This window comes from Micropterus salmoides, unplaced genomic scaffold (genome assembly GCF_014851395.1).
Source record: "Micropterus salmoides isolate LMB-PRFRI ecotype aquatic unplaced genomic scaffold, ASM1485139v1 Ms_hic_scaffold_4343, whole genome shotgun sequence".
Classification (NCBI taxonomy): domain Eukaryota; kingdom Metazoa; phylum Chordata; class Actinopteri; order Centrarchiformes; family Centrarchidae; genus Micropterus; species Micropterus salmoides.
Genome location: NW_024043755.1, coordinates 1 through 14,984, shown reverse-complemented (window position 1 = coordinate 14,984; position 14,984 = coordinate 1). Strand labels below are relative to the sequence as shown.

The 14,984-nt window shown below is 41.3% G+C and overlaps 3 protein-coding genes across 4 annotated transcripts; 1 reads left to right on the top strand and 2 right to left on the bottom strand.

Annotated features, from left to right (window-relative positions):
* Positions 1-2,765: 2,765 nt before the first annotated feature.
* On the bottom strand, positions 2,766-8,111 carry LOC119887831 (transcription regulator protein BACH1-like). 2 transcript variants are annotated; one of them, XM_038698417.1, is made up of 5 exons: positions 7,983-8,111; positions 6,460-6,717; positions 4,836-5,999; positions 4,543-4,749; positions 2,766-4,095 (listed from the first exon to the last, which is right to left on the bottom strand). In XM_038698417.1, the coding sequence occupies exons 2-5, from the start codon at positions 6,697-6,699 to the stop codon at positions 3,706-3,708; spliced, it is 2,001 nt and encodes a 666-aa protein (XP_038554345.1). In that variant the 5' UTR covers positions 6,700-6,717; positions 7,983-8,111; the 3' UTR covers positions 2,766-3,705. The 2 variants fall into 2 exon arrangements, with proteins under 2 accessions (XP_038554345.1, XP_038554346.1); XM_038698418.1 differs by lacking the exon at positions 7,983-8,111 and adding an exon at positions 7,610-7,967.
* A 120-nt stretch (positions 8,112-8,231) lies between these two features.
* LOC119887830 (ubiquitin carboxyl-terminal hydrolase 16-like) lies at positions 8,232-13,502 on the bottom strand. Its single transcript, XM_038698416.1, is given in 19 exon segments — positions 8,232-8,754; positions 8,835-8,976; positions 9,061-9,147; positions 9,290-9,384; positions 9,608-9,913; positions 9,916-10,288; positions 10,408-10,575; positions 10,669-10,722; positions 10,849-10,940; positions 11,079-11,160; positions 11,449-11,536; positions 11,632-11,762; positions 11,867-11,962; positions 12,059-12,273; positions 12,397-12,509; positions 12,607-12,710; positions 12,799-12,995; positions 13,094-13,160; positions 13,334-13,502. Coding segments are annotated over 18 exon segments (2,526 nt in total). The 5' UTR covers positions 13,155-13,160; positions 13,334-13,502; the 3' UTR covers positions 8,232-8,632.
* A 175-nt stretch (positions 13,503-13,677) lies between these two features.
* Positions 13,678-14,689, top strand: LOC119887832 (RWD domain-containing protein 2B-like). The gene is made up of 2 exons (XM_038698419.1): positions 13,678-14,175; positions 14,267-14,689. The coding sequence occupies exons 1-2, from the start codon at positions 13,963-13,965 to the stop codon at positions 14,336-14,338; spliced, it is 285 nt and encodes a 94-aa protein (XP_038554347.1). The 5' UTR covers positions 13,678-13,962; the 3' UTR covers positions 14,339-14,689.
* Positions 14,690-14,984: the final 295 nt, after the last annotated feature.

Genomic DNA, 14,984 nt, shown 5'->3' with positions numbered 1-14,984 from the left:
TTGTATTTACCTGGTCGGGCGGTGTCCATTTGGTTGAGCGTGGTGTGGATGTTGGGGATAGTGAGCCGACTGAGCAGAGGTTTTGTCGTGTTCACCTTGAGAAACGTGGAGGTTGGATGCTAGGGTTGAGTGTGTGCTGCCGGGTGGTATCGCGGCACACGGTTGCAGTTGGGCCTCGCCTTGTTTGCTTGTGCTGGGTCCGATGGCACTCCCCAGATTTTGTGCGGACTTTGGGAGGGTGGACGGTGTCACGGGGCCGGGCTGCTTTCAGCTTCCCGTATGGAGAGCTGCGTTGACCAGGTGGGGTCTGCTGGATTTGTAAGTGGGTTTGGTCTGTTGGGGGGCTACTGGCGGGTCCCTTTGTCGGGGAGGGAGATTGCTCCATTTGTTGCACCTGCTGGTTTGTGTTCGTGTGCATGATGCCGTTTGGTTTGCGGAGTGCCCCGGCGGCCTTTCGGAGCCTGGTGAGCAGGGTTGTTGGAGATTTGGATGATGTAGTTGTTTTTTCTGATGAGTGGGATGGTCACCTTGGCCACATCGAGAGGTTGTTTGGCCGCTTGTCTCGCGCACATGCAGTTGGCTGTTGATCTGGTTATTACGGTGGTTTTGAAGGAATTTTTCTACAGTTGTTGCTCCTCTCACAAACCAGTTGAAAGCAAATGTTAAATATGTTTGGTCCGCAGTGTCAGAAGGCGTTTGAGAGTGTGAAGGCTCTTATGTGTAATGCTCCAGTTTTGGCTGCTCCTCAGTGGGAAAAGGCTTTCAAACTTGAGATAGACGCTAGCTATGTGGCTGCAGGCACAGCGTTGTTGCAGGCTGATGATTTGGGGGTTGACAAGCCAGTCTGTTTCATTTCAAGGAAATTCGTAAGTGGTGAGGTGTTTTGTTTTGTTTTTCACAGTATTTATTTTTTATTATTTCATTGGTGGTTTGTTTGCCAGAGTTCCCTTTGGGACCCTGACATTGGGGGGGATGACGCCCCGAGAGGTCTTGGTGTGGAGCTGTGTGCTCTGTGGTGTCTGTGTGCTTCCCTCAGGAGGGCAATCACAGAGATTGGGAGGACATGGCCAGTGAGTCCTTATTTAGACCAGTGTTGGTGCTTGCGCCTTCTACACCGCTCTGCCGTGTTGTTCTTTTGTTTTCTGTTATTTAAATTTTTATGTTAATCTCTGTTGAACCTGTATTGCATCCTCCTTTTTTTGTTGCGGCCTGAGAGCCGGGGTCGTAACAATAGTAAGTCTGAAACATGATAAATCTGATTTCACAAGTTTGGGAGGGTCTCTTCCTTGCATCTACAGCATAATGAGTCTTACAGCTCAGTTTGCACTGCCGGGTTACAGGGATGGCTTTTTTCCCCCCAGTTTCCTGTCTGCATAGCCTCTTTACATATATACATATGTTGTTTACCAGTCTCATCTGAGTCTGCCTTCCTAATGATTCTGTCAATCTAATAAATCTATCTGTTCTATCCAACTGCTGGATACTAGTAGTTGCAATACTCAACACAATTTTACAATCGGGTGGAAATATAGGGTTTTTGTCTTAGTCCATGTTCATAAAACCTCAGTCAGGTGCAATAAGCACATATGACCACATTAAGGCCATTAAGTAATTTTGTTTTTAGTGATGCAAGTAGTTCTGACCCAGCTTCCTGTTTCTGTTTTTGAGCTTGCATAAAGATCTCTAAAAGAAAGCTCAGTCTCTTGCAGATTGAAGGAACAATTCATACTTCTTTAGTGCTCTAGTCAGTCAACAAATGGTCAGCATAGCTGGTGAGATACAGTTTTTCTCAATTGCTTAAACACTATAACCAGGCAATTGAACTAAAATTTCAAAACCTTAACTCCATTTTTCAAAAATCCACCCATTTCTCTACACACAAATTCCTTCATTTTTCATTGCCTTCACCATGCAGTCATTGAGAAAACACTAACATTAAAAATAGTTCACGCACGTCAGCATAGGTTGAGCTCAATTAGCACACATCTACCTTAGGTGGAAACACAAACAGTCAAAATTGAAAACACACCAATCAGAACCTTCAATAGATAGATACAAGGGGGCAGTCAGTTCATTCAGTTTTGGAACAATGGATCCAGAGAAATCTGAAGGAAGAGGTAGAGAACACCGGAGAGGAGGATGAGGAAGAAGAGGAAGAAAATCAGTATGGAGAGGAGTAAGAGGTGAAGGAAGAGGAACAGGAGGAGTAGGAGGGAAACAGAGGAGTAGGGAGAGGAGGAGGTGGAGAACAAGAATCTCTGTTCCCAAACCAAAGACAGAACGCTGAGGAAGAATAATTTGTTGTTTGGTGTGTTGAACTGTTTACATTTATTTCTTTTGTTGTGTTCATCATGTGAAAAGGTTTTTGAGGGAAGAACCACAAGCAACATTACTAATAACCAGTTTTTGTAGTATTGTTTTGAATTTATCTCACCAGTGTGTAAGACTGTGTTGTAGTGTGTGTGTTTTTCAGAGCTTGTGTGTTATGTCTGAGGGCGAAGTGTGGTTTTTCAGCAAGACTGATGGTTTTGAGTGGAGAGTTTCATTTTGACCTGAAAATAGGATGTTTGGGAAATTGGGTGAGAAGTTGTGGATTTGTGTTTAGAGTTTTGAGAAAAAGAGGCATAATTTCAGGAAATGCGTTTAAGCAATCGAGAAAAACTGTAAACAGAGTTGTATTTCCATCTACTGGACAAACTGTGGTACAGTCCATCAACAGAGGGTGGGATATATCTTCTTTTTAATTTAAATAAAACATTGAAAACTGAATGAAAAATGTTGTTTATTTAAATATGTAATCCATGAAAGCATTCAATTAAAAACACTCAACATGAAGACTGATTTAAATGTAAGACAATGCCATCAATATGGGCTCTGGATTAATGTGCAACAGTGCTTCAGACAAGAATATACAAAGATTGCCTTTATTTTTTCTGTATTCATACTATACTACTGAATAAGGCACATTTTGCATCAAATAACATAATTTCACGTGTTCCCCAGTAACACGTTTAGACACACTTGAACCATTCCTCAAATAGTAGGGGAAGCTGACAGTTATTAAAAGAGCATTATTCGAAAGCTAGTCTATAGTAGCATTCAAATAATACTTTCTGTTAACTGTAACATTTCTTAGTCATCCCCTGGAAAAAAAAAAAAGTTCAGTTAGTGCTGTGCATATTTAATCAAAGAAACAGCATAGTGGTGGAATAATACAGTATGTGTGAAGATTATAACGATAGACTTATTAGCCTAAAATGAAAGAAATGTCTTATTTATACGAGTTTATGTTTGCATAAGTAGGAAAATGAGGTGGCTGTGAAGCACAAATTATTTTAGGCATCAAAACACAGTCAGGTTATGAGTTTCCCTGAGAAAAACAAACGTAACTTTAAGAAATGTCGTCTTAATTTACAAATAAAGACATTTGGGAATTACCGTGGCTTAAATGTTCTGTACTTTCAAAAAGATGAATACTGGATTCTGAGTTTACTACAATGACTATTAGAAATACAGCAAAGGAAAGTTACATTTCTCTGTCCTACCTACACAGACCTACAGTATGTCAGACAGAAAATCATTCAGTGAAATACACAGGAAAGAACACCTATCCCAAAAGGGGATTACAGTATATATTCAGTCCACCCCCTGCTCCATGGTCCTGCATGATGATTAAATTACAATAAAAAAAAAAAAAATTATAACCTAATTATAAGCTGGTCTTCTTGTACAAACAGGCGTTGAGCAGAGAGACAGATCAGGGCAGCTCTGTGGAGAACCTGCCTCCTCTGCATGTGTGCCGGCCTCTGATGCAGCAGTTTGAACTGAGCCTGCAGGCGGCTTGTTTGGGTCACACACTGAAGAACAACTTACCATTTCAATAGTGATCTGGGACTCGTCATCTTTACCCACCAGGCTTAGGGAGGAGATAGGGAAGTCTGGTGAGGAAAGCTTGGCAAGAAGCTGCAAGTGGTCCTGATCAGAGCCAGACTCGATGCTGACACTCTTACATAACCCGCACAGACTCTGCCGCGTCTCCTCCAGGTTTTGCTCCAGCTCAATTCGCTCCTGCAGCAGCCGGTCTTTCTCACTTTTCTGCAGAGAGAATGACAGCAAAGCTTATTCACTTCCTCGACTCCTCGTCATTGCATATGCCTTTTGAACAAAAACTTCATAAGTCTACAGTATTTAGATTTCAGAAATCTTTCTGGTCAATCTGTAAATCTAAACCTACAATCACCTTTCTACGGGGCTACAGAATTTACACATACCAAAGGCAAATGATTATGCTGTTTTATTACAATATTTTATAAATTTTAGGAAAAATGATCTTGCAATACTGACTTCTATTGCAAAAATAACACTTCTTCAATCTTGTTCATGAAAACAAGAGTGCTTCCATCCACATTGCTGCTTTTCATACTGGTCACCACTAGGGGTCAATAAAGGTCACAAAGTACTTCATCCGCAGGAAAGACACTAAATTAAATCATATCATGTTTGACAACATGTTGAGAATACCGGACATAGTAGACAACTTACTAATCTTTTGATTTCACATTCTAGTTGGTGTATGCTGTCTAGTTTCCTCTTTCGGCAGCGCTGTGCAGCCACACGGTTTTTGCTTCGTCGACGAACATCATGGACAAACTCTAGCTGATCTTGAGTCAGTTCATGATGTCTAAGAAGCTGCTGGAAGGCACTCCGGCTCAGCGCTGAGATTTGCTCCACTGGGAATGGGAGCTGAATCTGTAGAGAACAATTTTTAAGAGTTACATTTATTTTACTTATCTTCAACTATCAGTAACCAAACATCAGCTGTCAATCACAATGACCTCTGCTGCTCTTTTGTTGTTGGCCTCAGTATCTCCATCTGTGTCGAAGTCAGAGTCGTCTCCAGAGTTCAGCGATGAGGACATGTAGGGGCTTTTCTCTGACTGGGACAGGCTGTCAGTGCGTGGAGCCGGGTCATCACCTGTCCCAAGGTCCCTAAGGAAAGGACAGTCCCCTACACTGGAGCTCAGGTCCAGCTGCTTCAGCCAATGAAAGTCTGATGCTTTTGCCAGATTGTTTTGGTCTGTGGGATCCAGGGGGAGTGTCTGAGCCTGATTTGGGCATAGGTCAGACCAAAATCCCTTTGCCAGATGTTCAGCCACCTCTCTCTCCACGCTGCTCCTCTGCCCAAATCCCTCTTCGTGGCTTAGAGCAGTTAGTGTAGGGTCTGAGTGATCACCTGCCATCCCCCGTTCAAGGCCAGCCTTACTCTGCTCTATTAACTCACTGCAATCTTCTGCCCCTGATGTGTTCAGTGGACATGAACCTGGGTTACAGTTGGTTTCAGCACCAAGCATCTCTACCGTCTGTTTAACATCGCTGCCTGCTGGCTCAATGAATTCTGGAGGATTCACATCCCCTGGGGTTGACAGCTCACAGGGTAAGCCACAGTCTGCCAAACTCAACTCACTTTGATTACACACATCTACTATCTCTAAAATGTCTCTTTCACAGAACTGAGTGGGACCTACTTTGTCTGTATCTGGGCATGGCAATGACAACACGGGGCACACACCATTTGCTGCCAACTCCAGAGATAAGGGGGCCATTTGTGGCCCGCAGTTCTCCAAACAGAGGTGTTCTTCCCCACTGTTCATCTGACCCTGTGCACTCTGAGGACACTGTGATGGGAAGTCTTTTTGTTCATCAACTCTTGAAGGCACTGAGCTGTGTGACTCAAATGATTTTGGTTGGCTGCTCTCTACGCTGGAGCCAAAACTGGCACTGGGATCCCGGCTCCGACAACAGGGTCTACGCCTGACCTCCTGTGAGGTTCTTTTGCTTTCAGAAAACTTTGGGATGAGGAAGTCAAAACATGCCGACTCCAAGTTATGAAATGCTAAAATCTCCGCACTGCTGTGAATGGCATGAATGTTTTCTTTGGTGAAGGGGAGCTTTGATGTGTAAGCAAACTGCAGCAATGGTTCAAACCCCTCAACGGTCACCTGTGAGGAAAGGAGATACAGCAGATTGTTAAGGTACAAAAAAACTCACATTACTATAGATTACTATAATATGACCATACTAGAAAGGTGACCAGCTAATAAAGGAACATATGATATGGAAATATAAAGGGTTGTTTGATACATGTCCTGAAATGTATCGCTTGCAGGTTCATAAAACAGCAATATTATTCTCTGCAGGGCTGACATAGTATTTCTGTTGCAGACATTGTGATGTATACATGTATAAGCCACATTGCAAATGCTGCAAATTGGACCAACAGTCATATTACACACAGGCATCTACTGCTGGACAGAAAATAAATCTTTCTAGTCCATGTCATAAATAACAATTTAGACTTTTTCAAAAATATTTTGGTGCCTGGTCCTGCATGTATGGATATTGCAGCTTGCTAAGTGTAATTTAACATGGCAGCATTCAGCTGGACAGCAGGACACCGACCTCATCAGGCAACGTGATTACGAGATTCTGTCTGGTGACATTGGTAACCCTGCTGTGAAAGTATTCGCTGCAGGAAGCCAAGACAGAGCAGTGGGCCCGAAAACTCCTGTTTTCCACCACTACTGTCACATCACACAGGACGTCCCGCTGCCTCTGGTCATTCAGACACTGGAGAACATGGGCGCTGTGCACTGCAGACTGAAAGGTGAACACTGATATGCGGGGAGCTGGGAACGACATGGTTCTTATAAGCTCATCCTGTGTGACAAAGGAAGCAGGGGGAGTCAAAAAACCATCATGATCACAGTAAACCATACACACAATACAGAATCAGTATAAATTACTCTCAAAATACACAGAAGTGTGAATTCTACCTGCCACGATTAATCATGTTCAATTAGTTAATTGACAGTAGATGAATCTGCATTTTGATATTGATAATTTTTGTCATTGTCATGTGGGAAACATCATGGGTTCTTGTGTCTTGAATGCGAATACTCTTTTCTTTATGGTAGCAAACTGAATATCTTCTGGTTTTGGACTGTTGGTAGGTCAAAATATGACATTTCGAGACATCCCCTTGGTGTTAACAGCTGACATTTGAAAGACAAAAGCATTCATCGATATAATAATCCACAGATAAAAGTGATAATGAAGTAATTGCAAGTTCCTTCCATAGTGGATTCTGTCTTTAGCAGAAGGTGCAATGTTGCTGTTACACAATCATGTGTGTCCACCAAGCATTTTTTCATGCTGTGGGTGACCCCTTGAGGCAAATTAGATCGTTGTTTTTGGCATTGCTGAGAAAACCTAAAACATGTAAAACCACTGCAAATGAACTTCAGGTCAAATTTCCTTTTCAATAATGGCAGTTATTGATAAGGCTAAGAGTTGGATAAATGCATAAAATGCAGTTTTATAAATTATCCTAGTATATTATGTAATAGCTGATTATTAGTAAATAACGATATTTGTAGTGGTTGGGTTTCCAATTTGGAGACAACCTGCTCCAGTGCTTCTGTCTGACTTTTTAAAAATAAAAATGATGGTGTTAGCAGTTACAGTAACTTATATTAACATTGTAACGTGACGGCCTAATGACACACTGTATGCGCTACCTAAGAGTTAGATAATCATTAAGTTAACTTACTGCAGTCCAGGTCGATTTAATTTCAACTCTTTAACGTTATCTAAAAAGTTTAAAATGCTGACTCATGTTTAGCCAACTTGTCCAACTAGGCCTGGCAGAGATGCCTAACGAAAAATATCCAGTTAGGACCAAGACGTTGCGTTACTAAGGAATGTCAACATTTTTATTAAGATATTAATGTAACTAATGGTCGAAAATGCTGTCCAAACGGAAAGGCTTTAAGCTAGGCCAGATCGTTAACGTTAACCGTTAGCTACAACTAACGTAACCGAGCGGTCTCATCTTCCTGGTATTGGCTAAACACCAAAACCTTCTGAAAAATTAACTTTACTTCTTAATATTTATCTAAAAGAAAGGCCAAATGTTCACCGACCTGCCATGTCAGCTTGGTAACACTGCCATTAGTAAATTTTAGGTTGACTAGACACTGGCCATCCGGAGCCAGACTTTCCTCTCGTCATGTGACTACTGGGACGAGAGGAAGCTATTAGACTGACTGCGCATGCTCAGTGCAAGACTCAGAATGCCACCACACAAGACAGGAGACACTTTAGACATTTTGAAGCATTTCATTACATGACATTGATAAAAAAAAATAAACATATAAATATTATTATTATTATTTTTTTACAACCCTCCCCCCACTCTCATTAATCTCCTGAAATAGATTTTTGTAATGTGTACAAATCCAATACCACAAACTGCTTCATGTCCATCTTGACTTTCATTGCACACTTATTTATTGTATCATAATCATATTCCCATCAGTGTGACTAACAAACATTTGTCCTGTTTACTACTTGCAACACTGGGTGACACCACTGTGATGAAAATGTCAACACTGTCAAATGTCCCTTCTGTATAATCAACATCATTTCATTGCAGCCATTGCAGTTTGAGTCACTGAGAAAGCAGGCCAATGTTGTTCAACAGTTTGAGATCCCTTATACTGTGGAATTGAAGTAGCAGCAGCAGCAGCAGCTTGGATTGTTTGGATTTCCTGAGTAGTGAGGCACGGTTCGATTAGAGGATTCTTTCATAGAAGAGGAGGTAGGCTTGGCAACTCTGGACTTTACTCTCACTCACAGGCTGGACGCTTGTGTCACTTATATGGAACCAGGATCCTCTGGGTGGCTTTGCATCTCCTGAGGGGAAGTGATGAGTTAGAGTTGATACTTAAAGTATTACTACCATGTTATTATTTGTCACACCCAAGTACACCAACCTTCTGCTGCAAGTCCATTGGATGAGGGATTATCAGGTCGTACTTTCACATACCCTGTGTAATGACCTGATCTCATTGTTCCACTGTGTTCTACAATACCGTACAAACTGTACGAAATCTGAGCATCTCCTTCTGTCATGGCCTGTTTGGAAACAACTTACTGTTAGTGCTCAGACTATAATAAAATAATGATACATTTAACAAAAATTGTTAATCCAATATTTACCTTGCATTTTACCCCACAAAAGGGAGCTAAATCAAGTATCAGGGGGAATTGGACATGTCTGTTCACCTTACAAATACTGTATCCATTCTAGAGGAAAACAAAAAAAATCAAAACAAAACAATGTGTCATGTTCCTTAAACAGCTGGTTTGAAGGTGTGTCAATAAAAACAACTTGGCTGACAGTCAGTTGATCAAAGGTGTAAAAATGCTGACATTTTCTTTAACTCACCTGTTGAAATCTCTTCAAATGAAGGGTAAGCACTGGTGGGGGAGAGGAGATCAGCATTTGCTTCAAGGCGTCAGTGTAAATATTCTTCTTGGATCCTAAACAGAGCACAAATAAAGACGATGAACCTTATTGATCCCCAAATGGAACATCAGACAGAAGATCCAGTTTAACTGACTTCTTGGTTGTTGTTGTTTTTAGAATCACTGGACTTGTGATACTGTACTGCAAAAATCCACACACATGTACAGGGTGTACAATGTCAAGAACAAAAGCTATATCAACAATAGGTGAAATATGAGGGAGAGAAATTTCACATACCTCCAGCTTTGTCTTTGTGTGACTGCCGTTTAGTGCAGGTGACACACAGCAGGCTATTGTTCTGGGTGAGGGTTTCTACTTCTGTGAACTGAAAAAGGCATGACTGTACTGAACACTCCTGTTTCTCAGGGGCCGTCCTGGCAGCCAGTGTGTGAAAGGCCAGTTCTGGGTCCTGATTTACTACAGTGTACTCTTTAGCCTCTAGTGGCTCATCTTCACTCTCCATGCCTTGTTCAGCATCATAGTCTTCTATGAAGGCGTCATCCAGGGTTACTTTCTCCATTTCACTCACCAGCTGTGTATCCTCTTTTCTTCCTGATCCATGTCAGACATTTTGGCATCATCTAAGATGCTGTCCTTTGAGTTCTGCTCCTCTGATAAGACATTAAAACGGTTGCTGACTGATGACGTAGCTGATGAGTCACAGTCAATCACTGACTCTTCGTCCTCTTCCTTCTCATCCTGGACTGTATCAGGGTCCCTCTGGTCCTGTTCAGACACACTGATTTGTGCAGGATTTCCTTCACTCAGTGAGGCTTCTTCATGTGTTTCATTGTCAGCATTTCCCCCATCTGGTTCCCCATCTGCAGTAGGATCTGTCTGTTCGCTCTCCGTGTGGCTCGGCGATGTAAGACTGTCCAAAGTGACTCTGCCCTCAAGCTTTTGCTGCCTCTTTTGATGCTGTAGCAGAAACATGGAAACAATACAGACTATTTAGTTTATTCTACACAATGATTACACACTCATCCATTAACTTCAACAAAAGACAAAACTTCCTTTATGTACAGTCAGTGAGGTACCTTTGCTTGCTTCTTTGCCTGCTTCTTGGCTTTCTTCTGTTGGTACTTGCTGCTGGCCCCACTGGGAATGTCATCATTTCCATTGGTCAAAGCAGGACTGTTTCTGCTTTCCTGGCTTGACTCACGGGTGTTCTGAACTCCTTTTTTTTGGTTTTTCTTTCTGTATGTCTGTAAGATGTCGCCACAAAAAGGCACATGTGTGAAACCCAAACAAAACTCGAACAAATAATTGCCCAAAAAAACACTCATAAAAGGCTTTACCTCATCTGAAACAGGAAGGGAAAGATCCAAAAACATCTCTGTGACTACAGACACCTGTAAGTGCAAAGTTATAGCCATTTAGTGTGACACCAGCATAATAGGTAAAATCTTAAACTTATCCAACGAAGGTTAAAAATCAAGGGCAACTGGACTTGGTTGAAGATCTTCCACAACACATACCGTTTTGCACTGCTGACACATTATAGTGCTGGTCATTTCCCCACCAAAAACTTGGTCGACAAAGTTTTTTGGAAACCCATTTTTCTCGTACTCTGAAATCAGAACTTCATTGTTACAGGACCCCATTTGACTATTTGGTGTGCCAAGACAGTATTGTACAGTAGAATGCAACTTTTTTTGCTTATGTGACACTGACCACAAGGTGTTTAACTTAAAGCCTAGTTACTTACCTTTAACTAGTGTCTTCAACTGCTCTTCATCTGTGCCTTTTCTGGATTCTTGCAATGCCTTCATGATTCCAGAGCTTACTCTCTGTAGAGACAAACACAATCGTCAAATGTATATGACTAAAATAACCATTTGATAAGCCAGAGAGGAGGAGATTTTGCAGCTTAGTTCTACTGAGCTTGAAATAACAAAAGCTTAATAAGTGCTTATAGTGCAATCCATACCAGCTGTCTTACAAGCAGTACTGTTCTGCTGTCAATGTAATATACTGCCACATAACACATAGCCACTTGGATATACAGTGTCTGTTTCAAGTGTAAATCTTTCACCAATGCGATATATAGGGCAATTTCTTAAAAACTAAATGCATACTTTGATCTCCTCAGCCCGCATACCGTCCAGAAGGTAGCGCAGCAGCTCCTGGCTATCTTGCTGCTGAAATCCTTTGAACCTGGCAGCCCTGCAGAAAGGAGACAGAAAGTTTTAATGTAATGATGCTAGGAAGTACATTTTAAGCACATCTTAAGGCTGAGTTCCACCTCAACTTGCACTCACTTTTGACACACTTGTGTGAACAACTCCCGAGGTGTTACCACACCCTTTTTGGATTCCTGGATCTCATTGAGAAGTTGACACATAGCCAAAGTCAGGGATCCAGGCTGGTCTAACTGCACCACAATAGGCTCCTGTAATCATTACAAAAGCAAGTCTTTAAATAATAAACTGTGTATATATTAGGCATCTAGATCTACCATCTTTATGGTTAAAAAAACAAATAATGGAAACACACCAGATCCAAGGAGGCGACAGGTTTAATGTTAAGACTCATTTTCTCTTCTGTCACTTTGTTGAGAGACTGTCTTAAGAGCGGTGTTTGAGAAAGACTCTGGAAAAGACAATGATAGCGATTAGTAATAGCTCCTAAATTTACAAAGACACTCATTTTAAATCAAGGGTGGCATCTTATAAAGCACAATCTTACCTGAATAACTGCATTAAAGAAACACGTGTTTCCCAGGTTGCTCAGCCCCTTTACTGAAACACCACCATTGTCTTCAGATGTGCCAGACTTCTGTGATTTTACACTCTCTTTTTTGACATTTTTCTTTTGGTCCTCGTTTTCCTTGTCCTCACTTTTCTCTGTTTTTACAGTCTCTGTCATCTGCCCAACTTCTAAACTGTCTTCCTCCTTTACTCCTAAATAACCAAACACAGCATGGTGGACATGGTTATAGAGACATGTAATTCCAATAATGAAATCTGTTTTTATTTTATTTTAAAAACATTACAGTGATGCTCAAATTTTCCAAATGGACCCACTTTTTTCTGGTCTCTTTATAGGATCTGCAGAGGTTTGCTTTTTTAGGTTGGTCATCAGCTGAGCCAAATGTCCAGTCCTAGAGTACTGGACTTCGTCATCACATATGTAACACCTGCAAGTTTGGCAACACATCAAAACAGAACAAGTACTTTTACATTTCAAACACAAGTTTGACATCTGTGACTAACACAGCACAGCAACATACTCACCACACACTCCAGTTGTCCAAACTGACCACCAGGCAATGTGGATCTGACCGAGGAGTCTGATAATGTTTGATGGCATGCTGGTTCTCAGAGTTTCGTCCACATCCCTGGCAGAAAAGATGCATCTGGTCATTTAGCAAAAGTCCCTTCATACACTGTCAAAATTTGAATGATAAATGGGTTGAATAAACTCACTCTATGGCCGCATTTCAAGCACATCCAAACGGCTGCTGTTTCTTGTTCCTCTTCAGTGTCCTGTGGCAGGGTGGTGCTGATATTTTCTTTATGCTCTTCATGCTTACAATCCTGGCAACTTGTCCAATCAGAATTACCGGAGAGTTTCTTTAAAAGAGTTTGGTCCGTTCCCTTCTTAATATGTCTGCAGGAAGGACCTACGAAGATAAAAAGAAAACAATGTGGGAAAGTCATCCTAGGCCTTCCACAGGTTGCCATATGACAATGGAGATGATAATATTAAAATATTATTTACCTGTCAGGTCAATGTCATCATCCTCTCTGGAGCTCCTGTCCTTCCCCCTTTTCTTTCCCATTGTCACCTAACGTTAAGCACAATTAGACATGAATCGAAATAATAAACAGCAGTCACCTAAACTAACGCCAGCTTTGGCTAATAGCTAACGTTATATAACATCAATTATAATGCTGCTTTACACAAATTAGTGTATGTATGTGACGTGTAACTCCATGTCTCAGGGTCCAGTCAACTTACTGTCACAAAAGGAGCCTAAAAGCTTCACCGTTTTCAGTTTCGGTTACTTTGTGTGGATGGATTCTCAAATCCGGACATAGTCAACTTGGTTTGCTGATTACAGACGTAAAATGTAAGCCCTCGGATAAGAAAATGTGTCTACAAAGTTTCACATTCGGTAAAAAAAAAAAAAATTCACTCCGCTGATTTGGCAGAAAAATCCCGGCTGACACATGCAGACGGATGAACAGATGAACAAAATGTGCAACGCCTTCTGCTGCTCGGTATGTGTGTTTCCTGTGTGCGTCGCTTCTAACAGTCCGAGTTGAAACAAAGCTCGATCACTAGGCGTGTTGCCATTACTGAAGTTGTTCGGGTGTTTAACTGTGGTGTTCCGCTCCTTCTACATATATAGCTAATTTAAATGTATTTTATTAATGTTACTCCCTTGACAAGACTTACCTAGTAGTCGCTAGTACAGAAGCAACATTATTTGCTAGCCGGGCTGTAACGTTAATGACAGGTTACGTAACGTTAAATTAAAAGTAATAATAACGTTATCTTTAAATGCGGAGACAGAAATCTTTTCAACAGTGATCGTTTATGTGTAACACAAGTGAAGATCGACGCTCTAGTTTGCCTTCATCAGCATGTCTTACTTAGAGCGGGCTGAGTCTCAGCTCGCAGAGGTGGAGCTGCTCACCAGCATGTTTCCCACACAGGAGGAGCTGGAGATCACAGATCAGCTGGCACTAGCTGAGCTCAGGGACTATGTGGAGGGCTCAGATTCAACAGACAGCCCACCTCCTTCCAGACCTCAGTTTCTCATCAAACAGAAACTGGACACTGGGAGCACTGAGAGGGTAACAGAATAACCGACTGTCCCTGTGATTTAAATGTGTCTTAAAACGTATTTAACGCCATTGTCCTTTCTTATTTTGTTGCTCAACTCAGACGGACGTCATTCTATCATGTGCTTATCCACCCGAATATCCCAGTGTGTTACCAGAGATAACAATCAGGTAAGCCACTATCCACTTCTGATGTGTGGTGAAGGTGATGAACTCTTCTCATATATGCAAGACGAGAACAACTAACTAATTAGCTTAGTTTATAATACGTATAAAATCTTGCAAAACAGCAACACAATATGTTCATAATCTAATGTTATATGCAATGCTATAAAGCCCATAGAAATTGTAGAGACCCATCGGTGGTGTGTGTGTTTGGGCTTTACCAAAAGAAGTTTTCCATTCAGAGGTCATGTGTGATAAGGAGCTGTTATAAAATGTCTTACCAGTTCTTGCAATTGGACATCTTACGATACTGTAACATTTTCATAAATCTTCCATGTCAAACAGACATTAATAACTCAAACACACATATTTAATTTCTGTCGGAAAAAAGTAAAAAAAGTCATTCTGTAAACCCTGCGCCTGTAAACAGCAGCCTGAAGTGCAAAAAGACAGAAAACAAGCCAAGGACAACCATGCCATTGGTTTGGTCTAATGTGAAAATGAAATGAATGAACATGACATAGAGACTATAACAGATAATAACAGACTAATGACACAGATGAAAATGGGTTATGTGACTGTGGCAGAAAGTAGGCTAAGTAGTTGGTTTTTTTTATTGTTATGGCCCTATTTAAGTTAAGAAGTATGCATGGTTG